Genomic DNA, 27532 nt, shown 5'->3' on the forward strand with positions numbered 1-27532 from the left:
GTAAGTACCGTGAACAAACTGAGGCCCAGAGAGTTGAGGCATGAAGGGAATACTAATAGATAGAGCCAGGATTGGAACCCAGATCTTCTGTTTCATATTTCATAATTTCTGTTTTGTACCATATGTTGCTCCTGGAAAGGGTTTTCCATCAAGGGAACAAGGGATAACCTAGAGCATAGAAGGAAGAGAGGATAATCTTTGCCCTTGAGCAGACACAAGTTCCGAACATTACTGGCTTATAGCCAGCTCAGGTGTTGGCATGCACCACAAATAGAGACATCTGTACCTTCAGGTCACATTGCACTGAAGGACCACATGACACCAAGACTTTTTGAACTGGAGAGCATCCAACAGGCTAAGCCATCTGAGATGGGGCTTCACGTCTGGACCCTGGTCATGCTTTGCCCTGTTATCTGAGATAAGTCACTTGTTTGTCAGTGTGTGATTATAATGTGTACTCTATAGAATGGGGATTACCAAGATGGTTGAATTGAGCCTGGAAAAATAAGACCACCCGTAAACCAAGTGTAGAATGAGAGCCCCATTGACATTTCTGTGCTGGTATTGAGAGATAATCTTAATTATGTAATGTTGGCTAATCTGCAAAGATTTTTAAAAACCTCTATAGGAAGTGAGGATTCATGTATGTACTGTAGTGGTTTTCAATAAGTACTTTTTTAAAAAACTGTGGAATCCTTTCTTCAAATAATATCTTCAGGAAAAACCCAGTATGGAAAATAATTAAGAGGCTGCTCTGATTGATAGAGGGTTGGATAACCCTGACCCCTCTGCTTCTCAGGAACATATATAGGAGTCATCAGTGTTAGAAAACCACTGATAATGTCATTCATTAGCTAATCCTTAATAGGAAATGTGACTGTAACTTAATGAAGCCAGTTATATAAGGAACATGCACAATTATCCCATTGCTTTACTGCCATGCCCTGTAAACATTATGCTAAACTTCACTGATGAGTGAACACGCTAACATTATAAAATATATTGCACTGAGAAACTGAAACCCCTATCTTTCAAAAATTGGAAAAGGAAATCTGTAATGTCCACTTTATGCTGCTGTTATACAATAATCTAGATTGTTTTTTTAAAAAACTTTATTAACTTGTGTACAATGAATATTTTTACTGCTTTAATTAAAACACTAGCTTTGGAAGAAGAAAAATTGCCCAAGATGCTTGTACACAGTAACATCTCCTATCCTTTTTCAAGCTTATCAGAAGTTGGAGCTGTTTGCCTTGTAGGCAGTGTAATACAGTGGAGACAGCCCAATCTGATTTGCTCAGTCAGCTGTCTCACTTCCTAGCTATATGACTTTATATCTTGAGCCTGTTTTTCTTATCTCTAAGTTGGGGTGATATCTACCTCATGGGTTGTGAAGATTATATAAGATTCTATGGCAAAGTGTTTTGTAGACTTTAAAACTAATGGTAGTGACTATTGCTTCCACTCCTAAGAGAAAAAGTTCAAGGCGTAAAAGTTTTCAGATACTATGTGGAAGAAGAATAGAATTTTATTTTTATTGACAACAATTTCACAAAAAAATTCACTATTCTGTGGGGTGCCTGATAGGCACAGTTGGTTAAGCAGCCAACTCTTTCAGCTCAGGTCATGATCTTGGGGTCGTGAGATCAAGCCCCACGTCGGGCTCCATGCTCAGTACAGAGTGTTTTAGATTCTCTCTCCCTCTCCCTCTGTCCCTCCCGCTTTGTGCTCTCTCTTTCTCTTCTCAAATAAATAAATCTTTAAAAAGAAAAACCCATGGGGTGCCTGGGTTGCTCAGTTGGTTAAGCATCTGCCTTTGGCTCAGGTCATTATCTCAGGGTCCTGGGATAGAGCCCCGCATCGGGCTCCCTGCTCCGCGGGAAGCCTTCTTCTCCCTCTCCCACTCCCCCTGCTGTGTTCCCTCTCTTGCTGTGTCTCTCTCTGTCAAATAAATAAATAAAATCTTTAAAAATTAAAGAAAATTAAAAAACCTTGAAAAAATTGATTATTCTAACCATTTTAAAGTATATAATTCAGTGGCATTTAGCACATCTGGTATTGTGCAGGCATTGCCACTATTTAGTTCTAGAACACTTTCATTACCCCAAAAGGAAACCCCATATCCATTAAGCAGTTACTCCTCATTTCCCCCTCCCACCAGGCCCTGGCAACCACTAATCTGTTTCTGTGTATTTGCCTATTCTGAATATTCATATAAATGAAATTATATAATATGTAGCCTTTGTCTGGCTTCTTTCACATAGCATGATGTTTTCAGTATTGCAGTATCAGTACTTTATTCCTGTTTGTGACTGAATAATACTCTTGTATGGATATGCCACATTTTGTTTATCCCTTCATCAGTTGATGGACATTTGGGTTGTTTCCACCCTTTGGCTATTGTGAATAGTGCTGCTATGAACATTTGTTATAAACTTTTATTTGAACACCTGTATTCAATTCTTGGGTATGCCCTGGAGTAGAACTGTTTAACTTTTTTTTTTTAAAGATTTTATTTATTTATTTATGAGAGACAGAGGGAGAGAGAGAGAGAAGCAGAGGGAGAAGCAGGCTCCCAAGGAGCAGGGAGCCCGATGCGGGACTCGATCCCAGGACCCTGGGATCATGACCTGAGCCGAAGGCAGACGCTTAACCATCTGAGCCACCCAGGCGCCCAGAACTGTTTAACTTTTTGAGAACAGTTTTCCATAGCAGCTATACCATTTAACATTGTAACCCACAGTACATTGGGTTCCAGTTTCTCCACATTCTCACCAACATTTGTTCTTTTGCTTCTCTTCTCTTCTCTTCTCCCTCCCTCTTCCTCTTTCTTTTTTTCTTTTTTTTTTCCTTTTCTTTCATATAGTCACCCTAGTGGGCATGAAGTAGTATCTCATTGTGGTTTGAATTGTATTTCCCTAATGACTCATGATGTTGAGGATCTTTTGATGTGTTTATTGACAAAAAAAAAAATGATGTAAAAAATGTGTTTATTGGCCACATGTATATCTTCCATGGAGAAATCTCTTTGCCTATTTTTTAACTGCCTTTTGTTTGTTTATTTCTTTTTTCTCTTTGTGTGTGTGTGTTGTAAGAGTTCTTTGTATAGTCTGGATAGTAGACCATTATTAGACATGATTTATAAATATTTTCTCCCATTCCGTGGGTTGCCTTTTTACCTTCTCCATAGTGTCCTTTGGTGCATAAACATTTTAATGGATCAGTTATTAATTAGGTTCTTTGTAAGAAATTTAGAACACCAGTTTGTGAGGGTAAACTCCATTTGTGAGAGAAAACAGAGCAAAGGTAGCCTTGAAGCTGAGGAACAGCTTTGATTTTTGGCAGAATTTGTGAGTCCACAGCTTGCTTGCTTTTTTTTTTTTTAAAGATTTTATTTATTTATTTGATAGAGAGAGACACAGTGAGAGAGGGAACACAAGCAGGGGGAGTGGGAGAGGGAGAAGCAGGCTTCCCGCAGAGCAGGGATCCCGACGTGGGACTCGATCCCAGGACCCCAAGACCATGACCTGAGCTGAGGGCAGACGCTTCACAACTGAGCCACCCAGGCGCCCAGTCCACAGCTTTCTGATCAACCTTGCACTACTCTGCAAGTTCATATTTCTCCTCCTCTGTGTCGAAGATCTCACCTTCCTGGTGTCTGGGTTTATGTAGCTACTGCTTCTTGAAGTAAGCATCAGTGAGATGTTTTGGGATTTTCACACTGCTGATACCAATTTTGGTGTAGGTGGCAATAACAAATTTCTAGTGTGTTCTATGTAGAGAAGAGGGCTAGAGGTCTGGTTACAAGTAACAAGCCACTGCTCCGTGGCTTCAGGAGAACCACCCTCTTACCTCTGTGGCACCCAGTGAAGATGATCAAAATGGTCCCAGGAGTGATGCTAGCTCACAGTTTTCTTACAATGCTGACTAAAAGGTTTTTTGCTGTGGCTCAACAGCTTTCAGGGCACATCTTCAGTAGAATAATACCTCAGCATCTTGTGAAGTTTAACCACTCGGGTACTACCGTTCTTGTCACCACCAACTGATTTTGTAACAGTAGCAAGAACCTTCTCTTTCTTTTCTTAGCTGTTGACTAGTTCCTCTTGTAGATGGCCTTTCTGGACTACATAGCTGATCAGGAATAGCTGCCAATTGCTCTGACTAGGAGAGGGTTTCAACTGCGGTGGGGCTTCCCATTTGGCATTTTAGCCATGAGGTTACCCTTCTTAACCTTGCCACCAGCATCAGCCTTCTTGGCTTCAGATTTCTTCTCCTTAGTATCCAACTTCTCAGCTTTTTTACTCCCCGTCTTGCAAGATGGGAAAGAGGATGCATAAACATTTTTAAGTTTGATGTCCAGTTTATCTCTTTTTTCTTTTTTAATGAATATATTTGACATACAACATTGAGTACATTTTTTTTAGAGATTTTATTTATTCACTTGATAGAGAGCACAAGCAGGGGGAGTGGCAGAGGGAGAGGCAGAAGCAGGCTCCCCGTTGAGCAGGGAGCCCGATGCAGGACTCGATCCCGGGACCCCCGGATCATGACCTGAGCTGAAGGCAGATGATTAACCGACTGAGCCACCCAGGCACCCCTGACATTGGGTATATTTAAGGTGTACAACATGTTAACTGATACATTTATTTTTTGCAGTATGATTGCCGTTATAACAACATTAAGCAGCTCTGTCACATCATGTAATTATCCTTTTTAGTGGTTGAAATAATTAAGGTCTAGTCTCTTAGCAAGTCTGATGATTAGACTACAGTATTGGTGTCTGTATGCATTATACTTAGCATTAGATCTCTATGGTTTATTTTACTTGTTCCAAGTTTGTACCCTTAAACCTATTTTTTCTTTTGTTGCTTGTGCTTTTATTATTATATGTAAGAATCTGTTGCCAAATCCAAGACTATTAAGCTTTATTTCTATGTGTTCTTGGAAGGGTTTTATATTTTTAGCTCTTACTTACAGGTCTTTGGTCTATTTTGTGTTACTTTTTGTAAGTGGTGTGAGGTAAAAGTCTAACTTCAGTTTTTTGCATGTGGCTATCCAGTTGTCTTAGCACTATTTTCGAAGAGACTTCTTTTTCCATTGAATGATTTGTCACTCTTGTAAAAAATCAATTGACTGTAGATGTATGCATTTATTTTTGTACTCTCAGTTCTATTCCATTGAACTATATGACTATGCTTATGTCAGTACCACACTTTTTCTTTTTTAATTTTTTTATTTTAATTTCAATGTAGTTACAGTGTTACATTAGTTTCAGGTATAAAACAGTGATTCAGCAATTCTGTGTTACTCAGGGCTCATCACAATAAGTATACTATCAATTCTCTCCACCTATTTCACCCATCCCCCTACCCACCTCCCCTCTGGTAACCATCAGATTAAGAGTCTGTTTTTGATTTGTCTCTTTTTTTCTTTGTTCGTTTGTTTTGCTTTTTAAATTACACATGAAGGAAATCATATGGTATCTGTCTTTCTCAGACTGCTTTATTTCATTTAGCATTATACTCTCTAGATCCATCCATGTTGTTACAAATGGCGGGCTCCCATTCTTTTTTATGGCTGAGTAATATTTCTCTCTCTCTCTCTCTCTCTCTCTCTGTGTGTGTGTGTGTGTGTACCACATCATCTTTATTCATCTGTTGAGTCACACTTGGGCTGCTTCCATAATTTGGCTATTGTAAATAATACTGCAATAAACATAGGAGTGCATATATCTTTCCATTTAGTGTTTTTGTATTCTTTGGGTAAGTACCCAGGAGTGGAGTTACCAGATCATATAGTAATTCTCTTTTTAATTTTTTGAGGAACTTCCATATTGTTTTCCATAGTAGCTACACCAGTTTGCCTTCCTACCAACAGTGCACAAGGGTTCCTTTTTCTCCACATCCTCACTAACACTTGTTGTTTCTTGTGTTTTTGATTTTAGCCATTCTGACAGGTGTGGAGTCATATTTCATCATAGTTTTGATTTGCATTTCCCTGATGATGAGTGATGTTGAGCCTCTTTTCATGTGTCTGTTGCCATCAGTATGTCTTCTTTGGAGAAATACCTGTTCATGTGTTCTGCCCATTTCTAATTGGATTAATTGTTTCTTTTTGGTGTTGAGTTGTATAAATTCTTTATATATTTTGGATACTAACCCTTTATTGGATATGTCATTAGCAAACATCTTCTCCCATTCAGTAGGATGTCTTTTAATTTTGTTGATTGTTTCTTTTGCTGTGCAGAAGCTTTTTATTTTGATGTAATCCCAGTAGTTTATTTTTGCTTTTGTTTCTCTTGCCTCAGGAGACATATCTAGAAAATGTTTCTGTGGCTGATGTCAGAGAAGTTATTGCTTATGTTCTCTTTTAGGATTTTTATGGTTTTAGGTCTTACACTTAGATCCTTAATCCATTATGAGTTTATTTTTAATTTGTTGAGATGTGTTTTGTGGCCTCATATGTGATCTATTCTGGAGAACATTCCATATGCACTTGAAAAGAATGTGTATTCTGTTGTTTTAGGATGGCATGTTTTGAATATATCTGTTTGATCCATCTGGTCCAGTGTGTCATTCAAAACTGCTGTTTTCTTGTTGATTTTCTATCTGGATGATCTATCCATTGATGTAAGTGGGGTGTTAAACTCCCTTACTATTATTATATTACTGTCAGTTACTTCCTTTAAGTGTGTTATTAGCTGCTTTATGTATTTGGGTGCTCCCAGTCGGGTGCATAACTACTTACAATTGTTATATTTTCTTGTTGGATTGTCTCCTTTATGATTATTAGTGTCTTTCCTTATCTCTTGTTACAGTCTTTGTTTTAAAGTCTAGTTTGTCTGATATAAGTATGGCTACCCTTGTTTTCTTTTCACTTCCATTTGCATGAAAAATGCTTTTCCATCCCCTCACTTTCATTCTCTGTGTGTCTTTAGGTCTGAAATGCGTCTCTTGTGGCAGCATATAGATGGTCTTGTTTTTTTTATCCATTTTGTCATCCTATGTCTTTTGATTGGAGTGTTCAGTCCATTTACATTCGAAGTAATTATTGATAGGGGTGTCTGGCTGGCTCAGTAGGAGGAGTGTGTGACTCTTGATCTCAGGGTCATAAGTTTGAGCCCCGTATTGGGTGTAGACATTACTTAAAATAAATTTAAAAAAATTTTTAAATGTCTTATAAAAAAACAAAGTAGGGGCGCCTGGGTGTCTCAGTCAGTTGAGCGGCTGCCTTTGGCTCGGGTTGTGATCCTGGGGTCTTGGGATCAAGCCCCATGTCCGGCTCCCTGCTCAGTGGAGAGCCTGCTTCTACCTCTTCATCTGCCTGCCACTCTGCCTACTTTTGCTCTCTCTCTGTCTCTCTCTCCAATAAATAAAATCTTTAAAAAAAACAAAAACAAAGTAGGGGCTTCTAGGTGGCTCAGTCATTAAGTGCCTGCCTTTGGCTCAGGTCATGATCCCAGGGTCCTGGGATCGAGCCCCGCATCGGGCTCCCTGCTCAGCAGGAAGCCTGCTTCTCCCTCTCCCACCACGCCCTCTGCTTGTGTTCCCTGTCTTGCTGTGTCTCTGTCAAATAAACAAAATCTTAAAAAAAAAAAGTAATTATTGATAGGTATGTACTTATTTCCATTTTGTTACTTGTTTTGTGGTTGTTTTTATAGTTCCTCTCTGTTCCCTTCTTCTCTTTTTTTTTTTTTTTAAGATTTTTAATTATTAGTGAGGTTGAGCACATTTTCATGCTTACTAGTCATTGATTTCTTCTACCGGTTGTTCGTATTGTTGATTAGTTTTTGTATTTGTTATTTCAATTTCCTTGAAATGTTTATTGAAGTATGGTTGATACAGAATGTTATATTATTTTCAGGTGTTCAACATAGTGATTCAACAATTCCATACATTCTACAGTGCTCACTATGATAAGTGTATTTACTATCTGTCACTGTACATTATTACATTCTTATTAACTGTATTCCTTATGCTGTAATTTTCAGTCTCCTGACTTACTTATTTCATAACTGAAAGTTTGTACTTCTTAATCCCCTGCCCCTATTTTGCCCATCCCCATACACTTTTCCCCCCTGGCAACTCTTTATTCTCTGTATTTATGAGTCTGTTTCTTTTCGTTCATTTGTTTTCGTGGGTTTTTTTTAGATTCCACATATAAGTGAAGTTACATGGTATTTGTCTTTCTCTGTCTGACATATTTCACTTAGCATGATACCCTCTAGGTCCATCCATATTGTCACGAATGGCAAGATCTCATGGTTATTTATGGCTACATAATACTACACACATATATACCACATCTTTTTTATTCATTCATCTATCACTGGACACTTAGGTTGCTTCTATATCTTCACTATTGTAAATAATGCTGTGTTAAACATAGAGATTGCACATATCTTTTCAAATTATAGTTTCTTTTTGCGGGGGGGGACAGTAAGTAACCAATAGTGGAATTATTAGATCATATGATATTTCTATTTTAAATTTTTTGAGGAACTTCCACAATGTTTTCCGCAGTGGCGATACTAATAATTTACAGTATACCAGCCTTCCCTTTTCTTCACATCCTCACCAACACTTGTTATTTCTTTTCTTTTTGATACTAGCCATTCTATGTGAGGCCATGTCTCACTATAGTTTTGATTTGCATTCCCCTGATGATCAGTGATGTTGAGCATCTTTTCATGTACTTCTTGGCCATCTGTATGTCTTCTTTGGAAAAATGTCTATTCAGGTCCTCTGCCCAGTTTTTTTGATCTTTTTTTTTTTTAAGATTTATTTATTTATTTTAGAGAGAAAGAGAGAGGCTGCACACCCGTGCAAGAGTGGGGAGAGGGGATGCAGACTCCCTGCACCACAGGGAGCCTGAAGCAGGGTTCAATCCCAGGACCCTGAGATCATTACCCACGCTTAAACCCTCTAGGTCTACAGTGGGATGCTCAACCCACTGAGCCACCCAGGTGCCCCTCCTCTGCCCATTTTTAATCAGATTCTTTCATTATTATTTTTTGGTGTCAGGCTGTATAGGTTCTTTATATATCTTGGATATTAGCCCTTTATCAGATACATCATTTGCAAATATCCTCTTTCATTCAGTAGGTTGCCTTTTCATTTTGATCTTGGATTTTTGCAGATGCATCCTAGGAGGATGTACCAGAATTTCTATAACAGCATTATTTGTAATAGCAAAAACTTAAAAATGATTCAGTACCCAAATATGGGTGACTGGATAAGTTAGTTGTGATGTATTCACCAATGGAATATTATGTAACTTATAAAACCATGTATATAACATGAAATATATAAAACAACACGAAAAATAATTAACTGTAGTTACAAGTAATGGCAAGGATGAATCTTAGCCATTTAATATTGAGTGAAAAAAGATTCAGAAGGCTGCTCATAACTTGATACCTTTCATAGAAAGCTAAAAACAATGAAAACTAAAGAATATGTTTTAAAAATATGTATATGCATAATACAACCATATTTTAAGAAGCAAGGGAATGATAAGATGCAGGAGAAGGGTGATGTTGGTTGGAAGACTGGAGGATAGGCTAGAGAAGAGCACATAGATATAAATAGTTTTAGTTGTTCCAGTTTTTATGTTGGGTGGTGGGTTCAGTAGTTGTATTATTAAAAATAAAAAGGAAGGAAATTTTGTCATATGCTTCAACATGGTGATCCATCAGGACATTATGCTTAGTGAAATAAGCCAGTCACAAAATGACAAATGCTTATATTTGTCTTCCACTTATATGAAGTACCTAGAGTAGTCGGATTCACAGAGACAGAAAGTAGAAAGGTGGTTATCAGGAGAAGGGGCAGAGGGGGAGAGTAGGGAGTTGTTATTTAATGGGCATAGAAGTGTCTGTTTTGTAAGATGAAAAAGTTCTGGAGATCTGTTAGAAAGCAGTGAGAATATTACTTAGCACTACAGAACCATATATTTAAAAATGATTAAGATGGTTAATTTTATGAGTTTTTACCACAATTAAAAGTAATTTTTAAAAATTAAAAGTAGTCCATGCATGACTAATGATGGGACTATTCATGAGAGATTCTGATTAACTCATTTCCCCCCTCTACTTGAGGTTCAAAAATAAAAGCAAGAAAGAAAGCAATTCCTAAAACACAGACTTGCCTTTTCAGATAGTAAGACATATCATAAGAATAGACAAATAGACCAGTAGAACAGAGTAAAGATCTCAGAGACAGATCCCTGTATAATGGGAACTTAATATACAATAAAAGTGTAGGGGAGCCTGGATGGCTCAGTCAGGTAAAGCATCTGACTCTTAGTTTCGGCTCACGTCTTGATCTCAGGTCATGATCTCAGGGTTGTGAGAGTGAGCCCTGTGTCGGGCTCCATGCTCTGCTTGGAGTGTACTTAAGATTCTCTTCCCCTTTGCCCCTACCACTCATTCTCTCTCTCAAGTAAATAAATAAATCTTAAAAAAAAAAACATAATAAAAGTGTAACCACCAATCGGTGAAGAAAATAGTCATTGTTAAGTAGATTGTATTGAGAAAACTGACTCACCATATGGAGAAATATTAAAACTAGATACCTGTATCACACTGCATACAAAGGGGACTAAGGATAGATTAAAGATCTAATTATGAAAGGCAAAACTATGAAGTTAATAAAAATTATGTAGATAAATAAGATAAAAATATGATAAATTTGATTATTAAGATTAAGGCGAGGGGACCTGGGTGGCTCAGTCGGTTAAGTGTCTGACTCTTGAGTTTGGCTTGGTTCATGATCTCGGGGTTGTGGGATTGAGCCCCCACGTCAGACTCCATGCTGGGTGTGGAGTCTACTTGGGGTTTTCTCTCTCCCTGTCTCTATCTGCCCTTCCCACCCCCCTGTGTCCCTCTTTAAATAAATAAATAAATTATTTTAAAAAAAAGATTAAGGGGATTTGTTCTGTAAAGGGTACCATAGGGAAAGTTAACTGATAGCAGAATAGGAGTTTAGTAATGATTAAAACTGATGATAATTGATATTCTAGACTAACAAGCTGGATATGTCCAACTGCTGGCAGGGATCAGAGGTTTTAGGAACTTTTGTGTATTCTTTGTAGGTATGAAGATGGGGCAGGTATTATGGAGAGCAGCATGGCACTATTCAGTCAGATGGAATATATACATATCTTGTGACATACCCTAAAGGGGCATGTGAGAAGGTATTGATTTAAATGTTAATTATGGAGCACCTGGGTGGCTCAGTCATTAGGCGCCTGCCTTCGGCTCAGGTCATGATCCGGGGTCCTGGGATCGAGCCCTGCATCGGGCTCCCTGCTCCGCGGGAAGCTTGCTTCTCTCTCTCCCACTCCCCCTGCTTATGTTCCCTCTCTCGCGCTGTCTCTCTCTGTCAAACAAACAAACAAGCAAATAAATAAAATCTTTAACAAAAAAATAAAATAAATGTTAATTATGGCAGTTAATTGAAGAGTTGGAGGCAGTCTGGGTATTTGTATCTGGATAAATAAGTAAAATGTGGTGGATGCATATCATGACTCTGCATTGCAGTTAAAAGCAACACATTAGGTTTACCTGTAAGGACATGTGGATCTTAAAAGCAGACTACTGAGTGGAAAAAGTAACAAACAGAAAGACACAGGGCCAACTAATAAATCAAAACACATGTGCAAAAAATACAGTTTGTAAGAACAGATACAAACAAAAATATACGTATTAAACACATTAAATGTCTATGGGGCGAAGAATGGGACTAAAAAAGAATCAAAGCAAAATGGCTCCCCAGAGAATGTTGTGTAAAGGAGAGACACTGGGATTATTGTCAAGTAGTAGAAACATGAACTGTTTGAGATTAGCTACTGGAGCTTTAAAAAAAATGCTTCTTATGGGCATGCTGAGAAATGATGGAATTAATTGATAAGGCTCTGTTTCTCTCAAACTGAATGAAATTTTCTTTTCTTCCCTAGTGCTAGTTGGCAACCCAGACTTTCAGTTGGCACACATGACCCCTGGGTGGAAAAACACTAGTTCTACTCTCCTAGACCAGGTCTCTCAATAGGGAGACTATTCACATTTTGGGCCAGATGGTTATTTTTGTGGGTGACTATCATGTGTAGGATGTTTAGTGGCATGCCTGGCTTCTACCTACTAGATACCACTAGCATCCCCTCTCCTGATCATCACAACCAAAAATGTCTCCAAACTTCATCACATGTCCCCTGGGGAGGAAATTCACCCCTTATGAGAAGCACTGCCAGAGAGTGTGTGGATGCTGCCAGCCATTAGGCTGATTATGAGCAAGTACGCCAATCCACTGGTTTCACTGTGAAAAGTATCAAACATCTTTTTGTAACTTAGGAGTTCAAGTCCATCCTAAACGTTAAAAGAATTGCATCTAAATTAACTGCTATTTAGGAGCAAAAGGTCCTACTGTTTTCTGTATTTAAATTTCAGGGTACTGTTCTTTTCAGTCATAGCAACAGTAGTAATACCACCTTAAGCTGCTTATAGTTGCAATTTGTTGATATTTAAAAAAAATACTTTTCTCATCTGATATCTCATTGGAACCCCACAATGGCTTTATTCGGCAGTAAGGATAGGGACATACCTCCATTTTTCAGATTAGTAAGCCAAAGTGCAGAATCCTGAAGAGATTTGCTGGGAGCACATGACCATTAAATTGGGGAGTTGGACATAAAACCAAAATCTGATTCTGCTTGTGTTCCTGCTCTCGCTGTCTCTCTCTCTGTGTCACATAAATAAATGAAAATAAAATCTTTAAAAAAAAAAATCTGATTCTTGGTTAAGTACTCTTCTCATATGAGCACTCAACCATTTTTTGAGGTTTCTCAAAAGCTCTAGGAAATTGTCAGTTTCTGCCATGGTCATTTCTGTTTTTAACTCCCCTGATTTTTCCTTCTTTAGTGACTTTTGCCTAGGTCCATCATACTGCCTTCTCAGCCTTTCCAGGGTTTTATCACAAACTCAAAAGTGAATGGGTGCCAAGGAGGCAGGACTTGGGAGACAGAAGATCTGGATTAGAAACCTAGCCCAGGCCCAGCTTGCTTTTTGGCTTCTCTGTCGCTCAGTTTTCATCATCTGTTCAGAGTCTAATATTACTCACTCCTTAGCTCCCACAGGGATGTTAGGGGAAGGAGTAAGTTTATGCCTGGAAAAGTATCTATCCTGTTTTTAAAGATCTCCAAGGAGAAGCTTTCATCATTTTTGTTACCAGAAACAGTATCTTTTTAAACTCCTGTCCCCTGAACTGCAGTTCCCTTGTGGGATGGATGAATGGCAAAATCTCCTACCTTGAAATCTTTAAAGTACTATAGATTTTTCTTAGACCAACACATTAAGAGGGTTACTGGGATGTGACTAGAGAATATGGTCTAAGATGGTAAAGGGTGGTAATCCACTTTCTAGGCGAAAGGAAAACTTTTTTCCCCAGAGTATAATAAAAACTTCTCTATGTGTAATGCTGCATACAGCAGCCTTCTTTGAGCCTTGCCTACTCTTTAGGCTCATTTCTCACACCTCCCTCCTCATTTGTACTTTCTCAGACATACCATGTTCCCTCATCCTGAACACTCACTCATCGTGATGCCTTTACTTACACCTACTAGGTCATCAGGACAGAGGTCAAAGTTTGCTTTCTTCAGGAAGCCTTGGTTCCCCCATGTTGAGTGAAAGCCTCTCCTCCACTTTCTGGGCCACCAGGGCTTACTCCGTTATAGCTTTATCATACTGCATTATAATTGTTTTTTTTCTCCTTGGTAGTCTTAAGTTCTTGAGGAGGTTTAGTTTTTTATCTCTGGATTCTGCAGTCCTTAGTATGGTGCCTGGTAAGGGCTCAGTAAATGTTTGTTAAATTATTTCTTGACTGACTCTTCCCTGGAGAGAAGACTTGGGGAAAAAGACAAAATTTTGGGTATTAGAAGAGTAGTCATAAGAAACAGGGAGTAAATGTACTGTGTGCCTCTCTGGAGGACAAGAGTTGGACCCAGAGGCAGAAAGTACACAAAGGCAGATTTTTCATGTAGGCATCAGGGAAGAACTATCTAGCACATCTATTAGCAATGGAATGGTCTGCCTCATGTGGTAAGGTGACTGTTTGCAGGGGCATGGTAGGGTGGAATTGAAAACCAAATTTTTGTCCTGTAGGGTATTCTAGCGATGTGTGGGGTCATACTTGTTCACAAGAACTACACTGCATATATCTCCTTACTGGGCCTCTGGACAATCTTCAGATAACTGAAGGTAACAGCTATGCCTCCCTGTAGTTCTCCAGGTCTATTGTCCTAGTGCCTTCTGCTGTTCACTATGTAATTTGGTTTCTAGACCCTTTGTAATCCTGGCTGCTCCCTTATGGCCATGTTCCTTTGTCAGTGTTCTTTGTACAGTGTGGTCCCAAGACTTAATTGTAGGGCCCTAAGAATGCTTTGACAGAGCAGAGAACAGTAGAGCTGCTGCCTCCTTCATTCTGGGCATATTCCTAGTTAAGCAGCATAAGGGTGCGTTGGCTTTTTTGTCAGTGTCCCTCCTGGCATATATTCCCTGGCAATTTGTGGTCAGCTGAGACCCCTAGATCTGTTTCACATGAACTGCTGTTAAGCCACTCATTTTTCCATCTTATACTTGGGTAGTTGGTTGGGTTTCATCATATAGTTTTCATTCTTCATTTCAGCTTACTGGCTCATAGAATGTTAGAGCTAGAAGAACTGTAGAAACAAGCTTTATTCATTTTGGATCTTGCTTCTTCTGTCTTCCAAGTTCACTGTCTTGTTCTCTCCCAGCTCCTAAACTTTTTGCTGTCCACAGTTTGGTAAGCAGATCTTCTGTATTTTCATCCAAATTATTCATGAATATATTGACCAGAGCTGTGAAGCATGTCCTAGACACATTCCTCCAGTTGACCTCTGTCCATTTATCAGCATTTTTCCCCAAGCTGATTGTTCTGTTAGCTGCGAGTCTCTTACTTTGCTCTATTAGCTGGACTTGCAGTTTTCAGTTCATCCTTTATATTCCTTTTCAGCCACTCATGGTGGGTGATCACTACCCACACGACATAGAGCAATACAGAAGTGATGAGAATCCTGAAAGACAAAAGTGCCAAGCATGGCAGACCAGCAAGGCAGCTGGTGCCTAGGGGAGGATATGATATGGGAGCTGTTTTCTGGTTTTTCATGAATTCTAGTTTCTGAGGTGAAAAAAAAATCCAAAAGTCCATTTAAATATGGTCTAGCTCTTATTGTCAGCGCCTAACATCATCATTTCAACTGTATAGTCTTGTGGAGAGGTAGGTGGGATGTAGCTATTCTTAACTTTCCAGATCAGAGAAGCTGGGATTGTCCCTCAGTAAATGTTTGCAGTGAATCAATGAACGGGTTTCAGGCTAGTCTTCACTTTAGCTTTGTATTTGTAAATTCAGGGAAAAAAAGGTGAATGGCTTTCAGTTTCCCCCTTCAGCTGGCCAAATCCAAGCCCCCTCAGAAACAGCCAGAGTTCTGTCTCTTCCAGGCAGTCTTCCCTGATGGCTCCTGCTCACACTGCTACATCTTTCCTCTGAACTCTCATGTCAGTACTTGATGCTTTGCTGCTTGTACTCAGTGGCTGTTCAATTCATTGTATTTGTCTCACCATCCTAAATCCTGGGAGTGAAGTTAGGGGCAAAGCTTCCCATTACTTTGTACCAGCATCAGGCACAAGCACTTGAGCAAGTTACTGAACTTAATGTGTCTGCATGAAGTGTTGCCGGCAGATGGCACCAGAGTCCCCGACAGCGTTCTGAAAATCTTGGGAAACTTTCAGCAATTTACATATCGCCAAGCTTGCCACTAAAATGCCTTCCTTAATGAGGAAGCTTCAATTTACTTATTAAGCAGAATGCTAATAAATACTGCAGTAGAAATAAAGAAATTAACCAGGCATAGTTGTAACTTACCAGTTTTCACATGGGAGGCTGTTCTGTTCACTGGCCCCTCTGCTTTGCCCCTTGTCAGGCACTGCTTCTAGGCCCCGAACAGAATCTGGCTTTCAAGCCTACCTAATGGAGTGTGTCCGGGTAACTGAAAGTGACCTCAAGTCCTTGGTTTGTGTTTTTAGATAATTTATTTTTCCTGGAAAGGACAAATTAAACATTATAAAGAAATTGCTGTAACTCCACCACATTTTTCCCCCTGGAGGTTTTGGTGATTTTTTTAAAAAATTGGAGTATGGTTGGCACACAATTTTACATCAGTTTAGGTGTACGACATACTGACTCAAGTCTGTATGTTATGCCATGCTCGCCGCAAGTGTGAGCATAGTATCCATCTATGACCATACAGTATTACAATACCATTTACTGTATTCCTATGGTGTACCTTTTATCTCCATGACTTATTCATTCCAAAACTGGAGTTCTGTATTTCCTGCTCACTTTCATCCATTTACCCACCCCCCTCTCTCCTTCCCCCAGGCAGCCTTCAGTTGGTTCTATTTATGGGTCTGTTTCTGCTTTTTGTTTGTTTGTTCATGTATTTTGTTTTATTTTTTATTCCACATATAAGTAAAATCATATGGTATTTGTCTTTCTTTGTCTGAATTCCCTTAGCATAATACCCTCTAGATCTATCCATATTGTCACAAATGGCAAGATCTCCTCTTTCTATGGCTGAGTAATATTCCATTGTATATATAAACCACATCTTCTTTATTCCTTCATCTACAAATGGACACTTGGGCTGCTTGGCAACTAACTATAAATAACGCTGCAGTAAACATAGGAGTGCATATGTCTTTTCAAATTAGTGTTTTGGTTTTCTTTGGGTAAATACCTAATAGTGGAATTACTGGCAGTTCTATTTTTAATTTTTTGAGGAACCTCCATACTGTTTTCCAGTGGCTGCACCAATTTACATTCCACCAACAGTGCACAAAGGTTCCTTTTTCTTTTTTTTTTTTAAGATTTTATTTATTTATTTGAGAGGGAGAGAATGAGAGATAGAGAGCACGAGAGGGAAGAGGGTCAGAGGGAGAAGCAGACTCCCTGCTAAGCAGGGAGCCTGATGTGGGACTCGATCCCGGGACTCCAGGATCATGACCTGAGCCGAAGGCAGTCGCTTAACCAACTGAGCCACTCAGGCGCCCAAAGGTTCCTTTTTCTTTGTATCCTTGCCAACACTTCTCATTTCTCGTGTCTTTGACTTTAGCCATTCTGACAGGCATGTGATGATATCTCATTGTGGTTTTGACTTGCATCTATGATTAGTGACGTTGAGCACCTTTTCATGTATGTCTTCTTTGGAAAAATGTTCGTGTCTTCTGCCCATTTTTTTTTTTATTATTATGTTAGGTTAATCACCATACATTACATCATTGTTTTTGATGCAGTGTTCCATGATTCATTGTTTGCGTATAACACCCAGTGCTCCATGCAGAACATGCCCTCCTTAATACTCATCACCAGGCTAACCCATCCCCCCACCCCCCTCCCCTCTAGAACTCTGTTTGTTTTTCAGAGTCCATAGTCTCTCATGGTTCGACTCCCCCTCCGATTTCCCCCCATTCATTCTTCCCCTCCTGCTATCTTCTTCTTCTTTTTTTTTTTTAACATATAATGTATTATTTGTTTCAGAGGTACAGGTCTGTGATTCAACAGTCTTAAACAATTCACAGCGCTCACCATAACACACACCCTCCCCAATGTCTATCACCCAGGCACTCCATCCCTCCCACCCCCCACCACTCCAGCAACCCTCAGTTTGTTTCCTGAGATTAAGAATTCCTCATATCAGTGAGGTCATATTATACATGTCTTTCTGTTCTGCCCATTTTTAATCAGATTATTTGTTTTTTGGTGTTGAGTTGTAGAAGTGCCTTATGTGTTTATGAATATTAACCCCTTATTGGATATATCATTTGCAAATATCTTCTCCCATTTAGTAGGTTGCCTTTTTATTTTGTTAATGGTTTTATTTGCTCTACAGAAGCTCTTTTTTTTTTTTTTTAAGATTTCATTTATTTAGAGAGAGAGCAAGCAGGGGGAGGAGCAGAGGGGAGGGGCAGAGAGAGAATCTCCAGCAGAGACTCTGTGCTGAGTGCAGAGCCCGATGTGGGGCTCGATCCCAGGACCCTGAGATCATGACCTGAGCTGACACTTAATTGACTGAGCCACCAGGTGCCCCTCTACAGAAGCCTTTTATTTTGGTGTAGTCCAAATTAGTTTAGTTTTGCTTTTGTTTCCCTTGGCTGAGGAGACATACCTAGAAAAACGCTGCTAAAGCCAATGTCAAAGAAATTACTATGTTTTCTTTTAGGAGTTTTATGTAGGTCTTTAATCCATTTTGAGTTAATTTTTGTGTATAGTTTAAGTGGTCCAGTTTCATTCTTTTGCATGTGGCTGTCCAGTTTTCCCAATGCCAATTATTGAAGAGACGGTCTTCACTCCATTCTATATTCTTGCCTCCTTTGTTGTAGATTAATTGCCCATATAAACATGGGTTTATTTCTGAACTCTTAGTTATGTTCTGTTGATTTATGTGTCTGCTCTGCTTACTTTGGCAGCACATATACTAAAATTGGAATAATTTATGTGTCTGTTTTTATGCCAGTACCATACTGTTTTGATTATTATAGCTTTGTAGTATACCTTGAAACCTGGCATTATGAAGCCTCTAGCTTTGCTTTTCTTTCTTAAGATTGCTTTGGCTCTTTGGGGTCTTGGCAGTTTCATACAAATTTTAGCAGTTTTGTGAGAAATGCTGTTGGGGGCGCGTGGGTGGCTCAGTTGGTTAAGCGACTGCCTTTGGCTCAGGTCATGATACTGGAGTCCTGGGATCGAGTCCCACATCGGGCTCCCGGCTCAGCGGGGAGCCTGCTTCTCCCTCTGACCTTCTCCCCTCTCATACTGTTTCTCTCTCTCTCTCAAATAAATAAATAAAATCTTAAAAAAAAAGAGAGAGAAATGCTGTTGGTGTTTTGGTAGGGATTACATTGAATCTATAGATTGCTTTGGGTGATATGGACATTTTAATAATATTAATTCTTCCAATCCATGAGCAGGGCATATCTTTCCTTTTGTGTCATCTGCAGTTTCTTTCATCAGTGTCTTACAGTTTTCAGAGTATGGGCCTTTCACCTCCTCAAGTTTATTGCTAGGTGTTTTATTCTTTTTGGTACAATTGCAAATGGAATTTTTTATTTTCTCTTTCTGCTACTTCTTTATTAGTATATAGAAATGCAACAGATCTCTGTACATTAATTTTGTATCCTGAAACTTTACTGAATGCATATATTACTTCTAATAGGTTTTTGGTGAAATCTTTAGGGTTTTCTATATATACTGGTATGTCATCTGCAAATAGTAATAAAGTTCTTCCTTACCAACTTGGATGCTTTCTGTTCTTTTTCTTGCCTGCTTGCTGTGGCTAGGACTTCCAATACTATGTTGAGTAAAAGTGGCAAGAGTGGACATTCTTGTCTTGTTCCTGATCGTAGAGGAAGTTTTTGGTTTTTCTCCTTTGAGTATGATGTTGACTGTGGGTTTTTCACATATGGTCTTTATTATGTTGAAGTATATTTTCTCTACCCCTACTTTGTTGAGTTTGTATCATGAATGGATATTGCTTTGTTACATGCTTTTTCTGAATTTATTGAGATAATTGTATGATTTTTATCCTTCATTTTGTTAATGTGGAGTATGATTTGTGAATACTGAATCATCCTTGCAACCCTGGAATAAGTCCTGCCAGCTCATGATGCATTATCCTTTTAATGTTTGTTGGATGTGGTTTGCTAATACTTTTGTTGAGGGTTTTTTCATCTATGTATATGCCGGATATTGGCCTGTAGGTGTTGTTTGTTTGGTTTTTTGTTTTTTTGTAGAGTCTTTGTGTGGTTTTGTATCAGGGTAATGCTGGCCTCATAGAATGTATTTGGAAGCTTTCCTTTTCTTCTTTTTCAAATAGTTTGTGGAGAATAGGTATTATTCTTTAAATAGTAGGTATTAACTCTTTAAATAGTAGGACTCACCTGCGAAGCCATCTGGTCCTGGACTTTTGTTTGTTGGGAGGTTTTTGATTGCTGATTCAATTTCATTACTAGTAATCTGTCTGCTCAGATTTTCTGTTTCTACCAGATTGAGTTTTGAAAGATTATATGTTTGTAGGAATTTATCTACTTCTTCTAGGTTGTCCAGTTTTTTGGTATATAATTTTTTGTAGTGGTCTCTTACAGTTCTTTGTATTTCTGTGGTGTTGATTGTTCTTTTTTTGTTTCTAATTTTATTTGGGTCCTCTTTTTCTCTTCTTGTGTCTGGCTAAAGGTTTATCAATTTTCTTTATCTTTTCAAACAACCAGCTCTTGGTTTCATTGATCTTTTGTATTTTTTTTTTTTTTGGTCTCTATTTCATTATAACCCCACCACTTTCAGTATGTTGATTATTTTGGTTGCCTCATTGCAGTCTTTGCTCCCTTATTACATTTGACTTTATGCAATTTTGATCACGTGAAGACCTAGTGAGAGCTCTCATTTACTGAATGCTTACTATGAATTATGCACTCTGCTTGTTTTTTTTAAAGATTTTATTTATTTATTTGACAGAGAGAGATTGTGAGAGCAGGAACACTAGCAGTGGGAGTGGGAGAGGGAGAAGCAGGCTTCCTGCCGAGCAGGGAGCCCGATGCGGGGCTGGATCCCAGGACCTTGGGATCATGACCTGAGCCCAAGGCAGACGCTTAACTGACTGAGCCACCCAGGTGCCCCTCTATACAATCTTTTGAGAATAGATACTGTTAATCCCATTTTACAGTTCAGAAAACTTAGGCTTATCAGGGATAAATGACTTACCTAATATAATACAGTAAATAGCTATATTGGGATTCACATCTAGATCTCTTTAATTCTAAAATCTCCAGTCATTTCACTATACCAATCTACTTTATTTATTCACTCTTTAATGATTTCTATTTGAACTTCTAAAAAACATCTAAAGAGGGGTGCCTGTCTAAGTTGGTTTGTGGGTTTGAGCCCCATATTGGGTATAGAAATTACTTAAAAATAAAATCTCTAGGGGCTCCTGGGTGGCTCATTTGGTTAAGCGTCCAACTCTTGATCTCAGCTCAGAGTCCAGTCTTGATCTCAGGGTTGTGAGGTCAAGCCTTATCTTGGGCTCCATGCTGGGCGCGGAGCCTACCTTAAAAAAAAAAAACAACTTTAAAACAAAAATTTTTTTAAAAGCATCTAAAGATTAATAGAATCATTAAATTAAAGGTTTGGGTTTGATTTCTGTTTTTCTCCTGCTACTGGACTATTAGCCCCTTGAGGACAGGGACGAGGGGGTCATGTTTATTTCTGCATTCTTCTTTCTATTAAATGCAAAATAAATACTCGATGTACCAGTGATGAACACTGCCTTTGCTCTCCCAGGAAATTTGAGGTACAAGGCTGCTTAATAGAACCTTAGCATGTTAGTATTTAAAGGGGCTTGAAAAATCAAGTCAAACCTTTCCCTCAAGGAGGAAGGACCTCCTTAGGGTGGCCCAGTGAGTTGGAAGCACACAGAACTAGAATCTAGGTCTTTTGGTCTTCTACTTAGCCATCTGGTTTGAAAGAACCTAACCCTGTCCCTAAATTGCTCCCTCTTTCCCTACTTTCCTTCTTCTTTTTCTTTCCTTTTTTCTCTTTCTCTTTCTTTCATGATGTGAGTTGAGTAGCTTTATACACTTAAAGTTTTAAGCCTCACAGTTAACAAAGCAAGGCAAGATTTTTTTCATTCCTTTTACACTGATTTCTACTCCTGATTATGCCTTTATTTAACCCAGAATAGAATCCAGGTCCTTTGCCTCTCTCCGCACCCAAAGTATGCAGAGCTACAGCCCATGTAGAGAAAATTATCTTTACTAGATTCCTTCTTAGAACATGCTATTGATGATTGGTGAGGAGTGGGAAAAAGGCTGGTAGGGGACAGGCTGGTTTTTTGTTTTGTTTTGGTTTGGTTTGGTTTTTTGGTTTTTTTGCAATAGCCAGGTTTTTGGAGGAATTTTTTTTTTTTTTCTCAGAGAAGACAAATGTAACCAGACTCTGTAATTTATTCTTCTGTAGTCTCTGGGCCTGCTGTTTTGTAAGCAAACGATGTGAAGGCTAAAGACCCTGCAGCTCTTCTTTCCACATCTCACCACCATTTATTTATTCCCTTTGAATATCATGATTCCAGTTGTCTTATTCCCTAGTTTAAAGTATTTTTTTTTAAAGATTTTATTTATTTGACAGAGAGACAGTGAGGGAGGGAACACAAGCAGAGGGAGTGGGAGAGGGAGAAGCAGGCTTCCCGCCGAGCAGGGAGCCCGACGCGGAGCTCGATCCCAGGACCCTGGGATCATGACCTGAGCCGAAGGCAGACGCTTAACGACTGAGCCACCCAGGTGCCCCTGAAGTATTTTTTTTTTAAGATTTTAAAAAAATTTATTTACTGAGAGAGTGCATGCACAGGGGGAGGGGCAGAGGGAGAGAGAGAGAGAATCTCAAGCAGACTCCCCCACTGAGCACAGAGCCCAACATGGGCCTTGATCTTACAACCCTGAGATCATGACCTGAGCCGAAATCAAGAGTTGGACGCTTGACCAACTGAGCCACCCAGGCGTCCCTCTTATCCCCTAGCTTAAATAATATATGGTTTGTTACGATGTCCTTTCCTGGTCTCCCATTATCTTATAGAATGTTACCTGGAGTGTTATTTGGGTAGCCATTTGTTAGTATGTCCCAGTGCTCCTACACTTTTCATATAAGGCCAGAATATTTTAGGGTGTTTCATTCGGAGAGTTGGTTGGGGGTTCCTGTACAGTAGAACGGGTACTGAGACTACATTGTTCACTGACCATTAGCCTGCACCAGTGAGCACACGGAACCATAAGCTCTAAAGCAAAGTGGGATCTGCTCACCATTCTCCTCTCAGTGTTTCTCTCTCTTTTTTTTTCTCCTATGTAAAATAACACTAAAACACTAAGGCTTTTTCTTGCCACAGAGCAGTCTATTAGAAGCTACAGGAGACAACTAAATGCTAAAAAGATGCTCTAAGCTACACTGTCCAGTGTGGGAGCCACCATTACCATATGGCTATTGAGCACTTGAAATGTGGCTAGTCTCTCTTGAGGTATGCCATAAATATAAGGTACACATCAGATTTCAAAGCCTCAGTACAAAAAAAAGTAAAATATTTCATAAATAATTTTAATATGAAGTAAATGTTGGAATGATAATATTTTGGATCTATTGGATAAAATAAAATATATTATTTAATTTAATATCACCTGGGGCACCTGGGTGGCTCAGTCGGTTGAGCATCTGACTCTTGATTTCGGCTCAGGTCATGATCTCGGGGTCGTGAGCTCGAGCCCCACATCAGGCTCTGTGCTCAGCAGAGTCTGCTTCTCCCTCTCCCTCTGTCTCTCCCCCTGTTCGCTTGCTCTCTCTCTCTCAAATAAATAAAATCTTTAAAAATAACACCAGTGTTTCTTTTTCCTTTTTTAAATGTCACTACTAGATAACTTAAAATTACATATGTGACTCCCATTGTGTTTTGATTAGGTAGCACTGGTCTAGAAATCCCCAAGTAAATACTTTCTCAAAAGTTTTCTCCACTATGGAACTTTAGGAAACTATCATTTTCCTCTCTATAACTCATCCCTGCACGTTCTTTCATTTTATTTGATGACATCAGGAAGAAAGCCTCCATTAAGTACTAATTACCTTTTTTTTAACACCTGCTACTCACCTGAGCAGAGTAACAGCTAGTGAAAGCAGGGTGGTTGGTGGAGGGAGTTAGGAGGCACCAGGGAGTGGAAGACTGGTGATCAGTCCAAACTTCTGACTTAGAATCATTGTATACATTTGGAACTCTTCAGCTGACAAGTCCGAGTTCTGAGACACCCCTTACAGCAGAAACATGCCTCTGTTTGGGGTTCTAGTTTTGCTTTCTTCTCACATATCTAAGTTTATTGAGGATCTGTCGGGTGCTAGACTGTTTCCTAGCACATAGGAAACAGATGAATATGGCCTAGTCACTGCTCTCAAGGAGCTTACAATCAGGTAACGAATTTGAAGCACACTCTAGATAAGCACTGTAATGATGGTAGAAAAGAAAGTGCTTTTGGAGCACTAGAAAGTTATGACTCATTCTGCCTGGAAAGGAGATCGAAGGCTTCATGTATCTTGGATGTGATATTATCAGGCAGAAAGGCAGGTGGAAAGGATGTTTTAGCCTGAGGGGGACAACCTGACTAACGGCATGGGAAGTAGTAGAAGGTCACTCTTGAAATAGTAATTTGGGGCCACATTGTGGAGGATTTGACTGCCTAAGGATGTTGGGTGTTATCCTGTATGCAGGGGACCATTAGAAGGTTGTAAGCAGGGGAATGACATGTTCAAGACTGTATGTTAGAGATACCATTCCTGTGCTCCTGGGAAGGACAGATTGAAGAGGGGGATGCTGAATGCAGGGAGATTTAACAAAGAGGTCATTGTAGTGAGCCAGGCAAGGGATAGCCAGGGCTCACATGGAAAGGAAACAGGTAGGTGAGGAATGAAAGAGAGGTGTCAGGCATGGTCCTAAGTTTCTAAGTTAGATCACTAGGAGGTGCCTCTATCCAACATTGGAGATATAGGAGAAGATCAGGCTAAAATGGAACATACAACATACACTCTGGACTTGCAGATAGAGCACAGAGGGAGCTGGCTAGAGCTGAAGTGCTTGTGTTTGTGTTTCAGATGGTGACCCTCTTTCAGATGTGGGTTGTTCCCCTCTATTTCACAGTGAAGCTGCATTGGTGGAGGTTCCTAGTGATCTGGATCTTGTTCTCTGCTGTCACAGCTTTTGTCACCTTCCGAGCCACCCGAAAACCACTAGTACAGACAACCCCAAGGTGAGAGTTTAGGTAGTGGGGAAGAGCTAGGTTTCCTGAAGGGAGCGGGTTGAAATGCATGGGATTGGGGTGGGTTTAGGCTGAAAAAGTTGTAATTTTTGTTTGCCAAAATTATTTGGCATGGGCCCCCACCAAAACAAGCTGATTGGGAGAACTACCCGCCCCCTCATTCACAGATTAAAAACCCCAAAATATTTCCCTGTAGCTTACCTTAGAGTTTATATCAAGGTCTGTGTATATTTAAAGCAACCAAATAAGTAAGCAAATTCTGGGGATCATTGTGGTCTCATTTTAAATGTTATTTTGTGAACCCTTTTCTGATCTCTAAATTAGGTTTTCTGTTATATTCTTTCGTAGGCCCTATAGTTTTCCATCATAGAACATAACACAAAATCTTGAGTGTCTATCTCCCTCACTAAACTATAACTGTGAGATCAGGAACCACATGTATTTTGTTTGTCCCTGTATATCCAGGCCCTACCACAGGGCCTGGCACATAGTAGCCTACTCTGTGAATTTTTGTTGAATGAATGAATCTCAGCGAATTTGCAATTTTTCAACAAACAATACTTCTTTGGTCACAAAACAGTCCCTGCCTGTATTATTCTTTGTATTTTATCCAAATGCATTTCTAGTTTGATCCTCCCAACCAGCTTGTGAGGTCATTTCATATCTGTACTTGACAGAAAGATTTTCTCATTCATTCATTCATTCAACAAGCACCTGCTATGTGTCAGGCCCTGTGCTGAGCGCTGGGGATACAGAGCTGGATAAGACATGGTCCCTGCCCTCAAGGAATGCTCGGTTTAATGGAGGAGATGGACCAGAAAGCAGCTGTTTCAGTGCAGTTGGTAAGTGCTGTGAGAGACATGTGTACAGGTCCAGGAGAGCCTAGCAGAGGAACTAGCCAGCCTCAAAATTGTAACTACCAGAACCAAAGGCTTCCAAGTTGCAAGTTGTTCTTCTTCCCATGCATTTTATGTTCCGCTTCACTGTGAGGTTTTATTTTGGCCGTCTGAGTTTCCCTGTACATGGTAAAATTTATCTTCAAGGTGAAGTCGATGACTTGGAAGTTCCTCCCTGGCTGTGGTAGTTTACATTAAGGGCCATGATAGAAGATAAGAGACTCTGGAGCCAGATGGATGTGGATTGGAAACTCCAGCCCTGCCACTTAATTGCATGACCTGTATGGCTTCACCTTTCTGAGCCTTGAATTTTTTATCCTTAGAAATGTGACAATGATTGCTCCCTCATAAAGGGTGCTGTGAAGAAACGGTGTAAAAATATACTTTAAGTGTCAGTAAGTAACAACCAGTATCAACTTGTAGGTAAAATGACTAAAAATGTGTGTCTATGACATGGGAGGTTTTTGATGATAATAACTAACATTTGATAGTGCTTTATAATTTCACAGCACTTTCATAAACATCCATACTTATTCATGTAGCATTTATTGAGCATGTATTATATACACCAGGAAATGGGCTCTGTACAATCCATTGAGGAAGGTATCATGGTTTCCCCATTTTACAAATAAGTAAACTTGTCTTAGAGTGGTGATTTGATTTACCTGGGATTACCCAGCTAATAAAACTCACTTAATCCAGATTCTGCCTAAAATTCCACATCCTTTCCACTGTCTCACTCCTATCTGATGAGTGCAAACCCTGGATAATGGAGCTTTGTGTGGTTTCTGAGGGCAGGCACTACAAAATGTTTGGGGCCTTTCCCTTGCCTGAGAACCCATCACCACTTGCTTAGCCACAGCACGCAGGCACAGGGAAGGACCTTGAGCTTCCTCCCTGCGGCCCATCAAGGTTGGTGGTAACTTGGTCTCAGGAGCCAGACAGGCTTGAGCTGTTTATTCAAGTGAATTCAATTTGCTCTCACCATCCTGGTTTCACGCTGCTTTTTATTGAATTTTAGAGAGCATTGCTCCTCCTTCAAGAGCATTCTATGAACCCCCCCAATCCCCCCCACCATCACACACATACATCCATTCAAAGGTATTCTTTGAGTGCTTTTCTTATCTCTTCTTCTCCAGAAAGAAAATCATTTCAGAAGCAAATTCATTAGACACCATTTTATTATTGGCCTGTAGATAGGAGCAAAGCAGTATTCAGGTTAACCATTCCCAGTAGGAAAAGCCTGGGGGTGCCTTGCTGGCTCAGTTGGAAGAGCATGCACCTCTTGATCTCAGGAGCTTGAACTCGTGAGTTCGAGCCCCATGTTGGGTATAATGATGACTTAAATAAATAAATATTTAAAAAAAGAGGGGGAAGCCCATAGCTGATTCTATCTCTTTTTCACCTTCCCTTGAATTCTCTTTCCTGACAAGAACAGCTGGCCTTCCCCACCTCTTCCCATCTGAACATAGCTGTAGTTACTAGTTTTCACTTCCTTATCCAGCTAATCTGAATTTGAGAGGGCATAGCTGTCTGATGTCAGCTGTGCTTTCTTTGTTTGAAGCTGAAACCTTATAAGGCTCCCTTTTCTTCCCTTGGTCTGGGACCAGGAAAATAGAAAGCACTAGCTCCCTGGTATGTAGGGGTATTTCTACAATTAAGAGAGTGACCAGGTCTGTAACAGTAACTGAAGGTGCTTAGTAAGTCTTAGGCAAATAACCTAATGTCCCCACTG

General features: G+C 39.6%; 1 protein-coding gene and 1 pseudogene across 2 annotated transcripts in view; one reads left to right on the plus strand and one right to left on the minus strand.

Annotated features, from left to right (window-relative positions):
- RNF121 (ring finger protein 121) overlaps window positions 1-27532 on the plus strand; it is a 77608-nt gene that overhangs the window by 34948 nt on the left and 15128 nt on the right. For both annotated transcript variants that reach the window (XM_028115916.2, XM_088017705.1), the window contains exon 4: window positions 24738-24892. In XM_028115916.2, the coding sequence (XP_027971717.1) occupies window positions 24738-24892 (155 nt within the window). The remainder of the gene's footprint in view (window positions 1-24737; window positions 24893-27532) is intronic.
- Window positions 149-3995, minus strand: LOC114218696 (large ribosomal subunit protein eL6 pseudogene; annotated as a pseudogene).

Source organism: Eumetopias jubatus, unplaced genomic scaffold, assembly GCF_037043125.1.
Source record: "Eumetopias jubatus isolate StellerSeaLion01/CBP00866 unplaced genomic scaffold, mEumJub1_p1.0 scaffold_13, whole genome shotgun sequence".
NCBI lineage: Eukaryota > Metazoa > Chordata > Mammalia > Carnivora > Otariidae > Eumetopias > Eumetopias jubatus.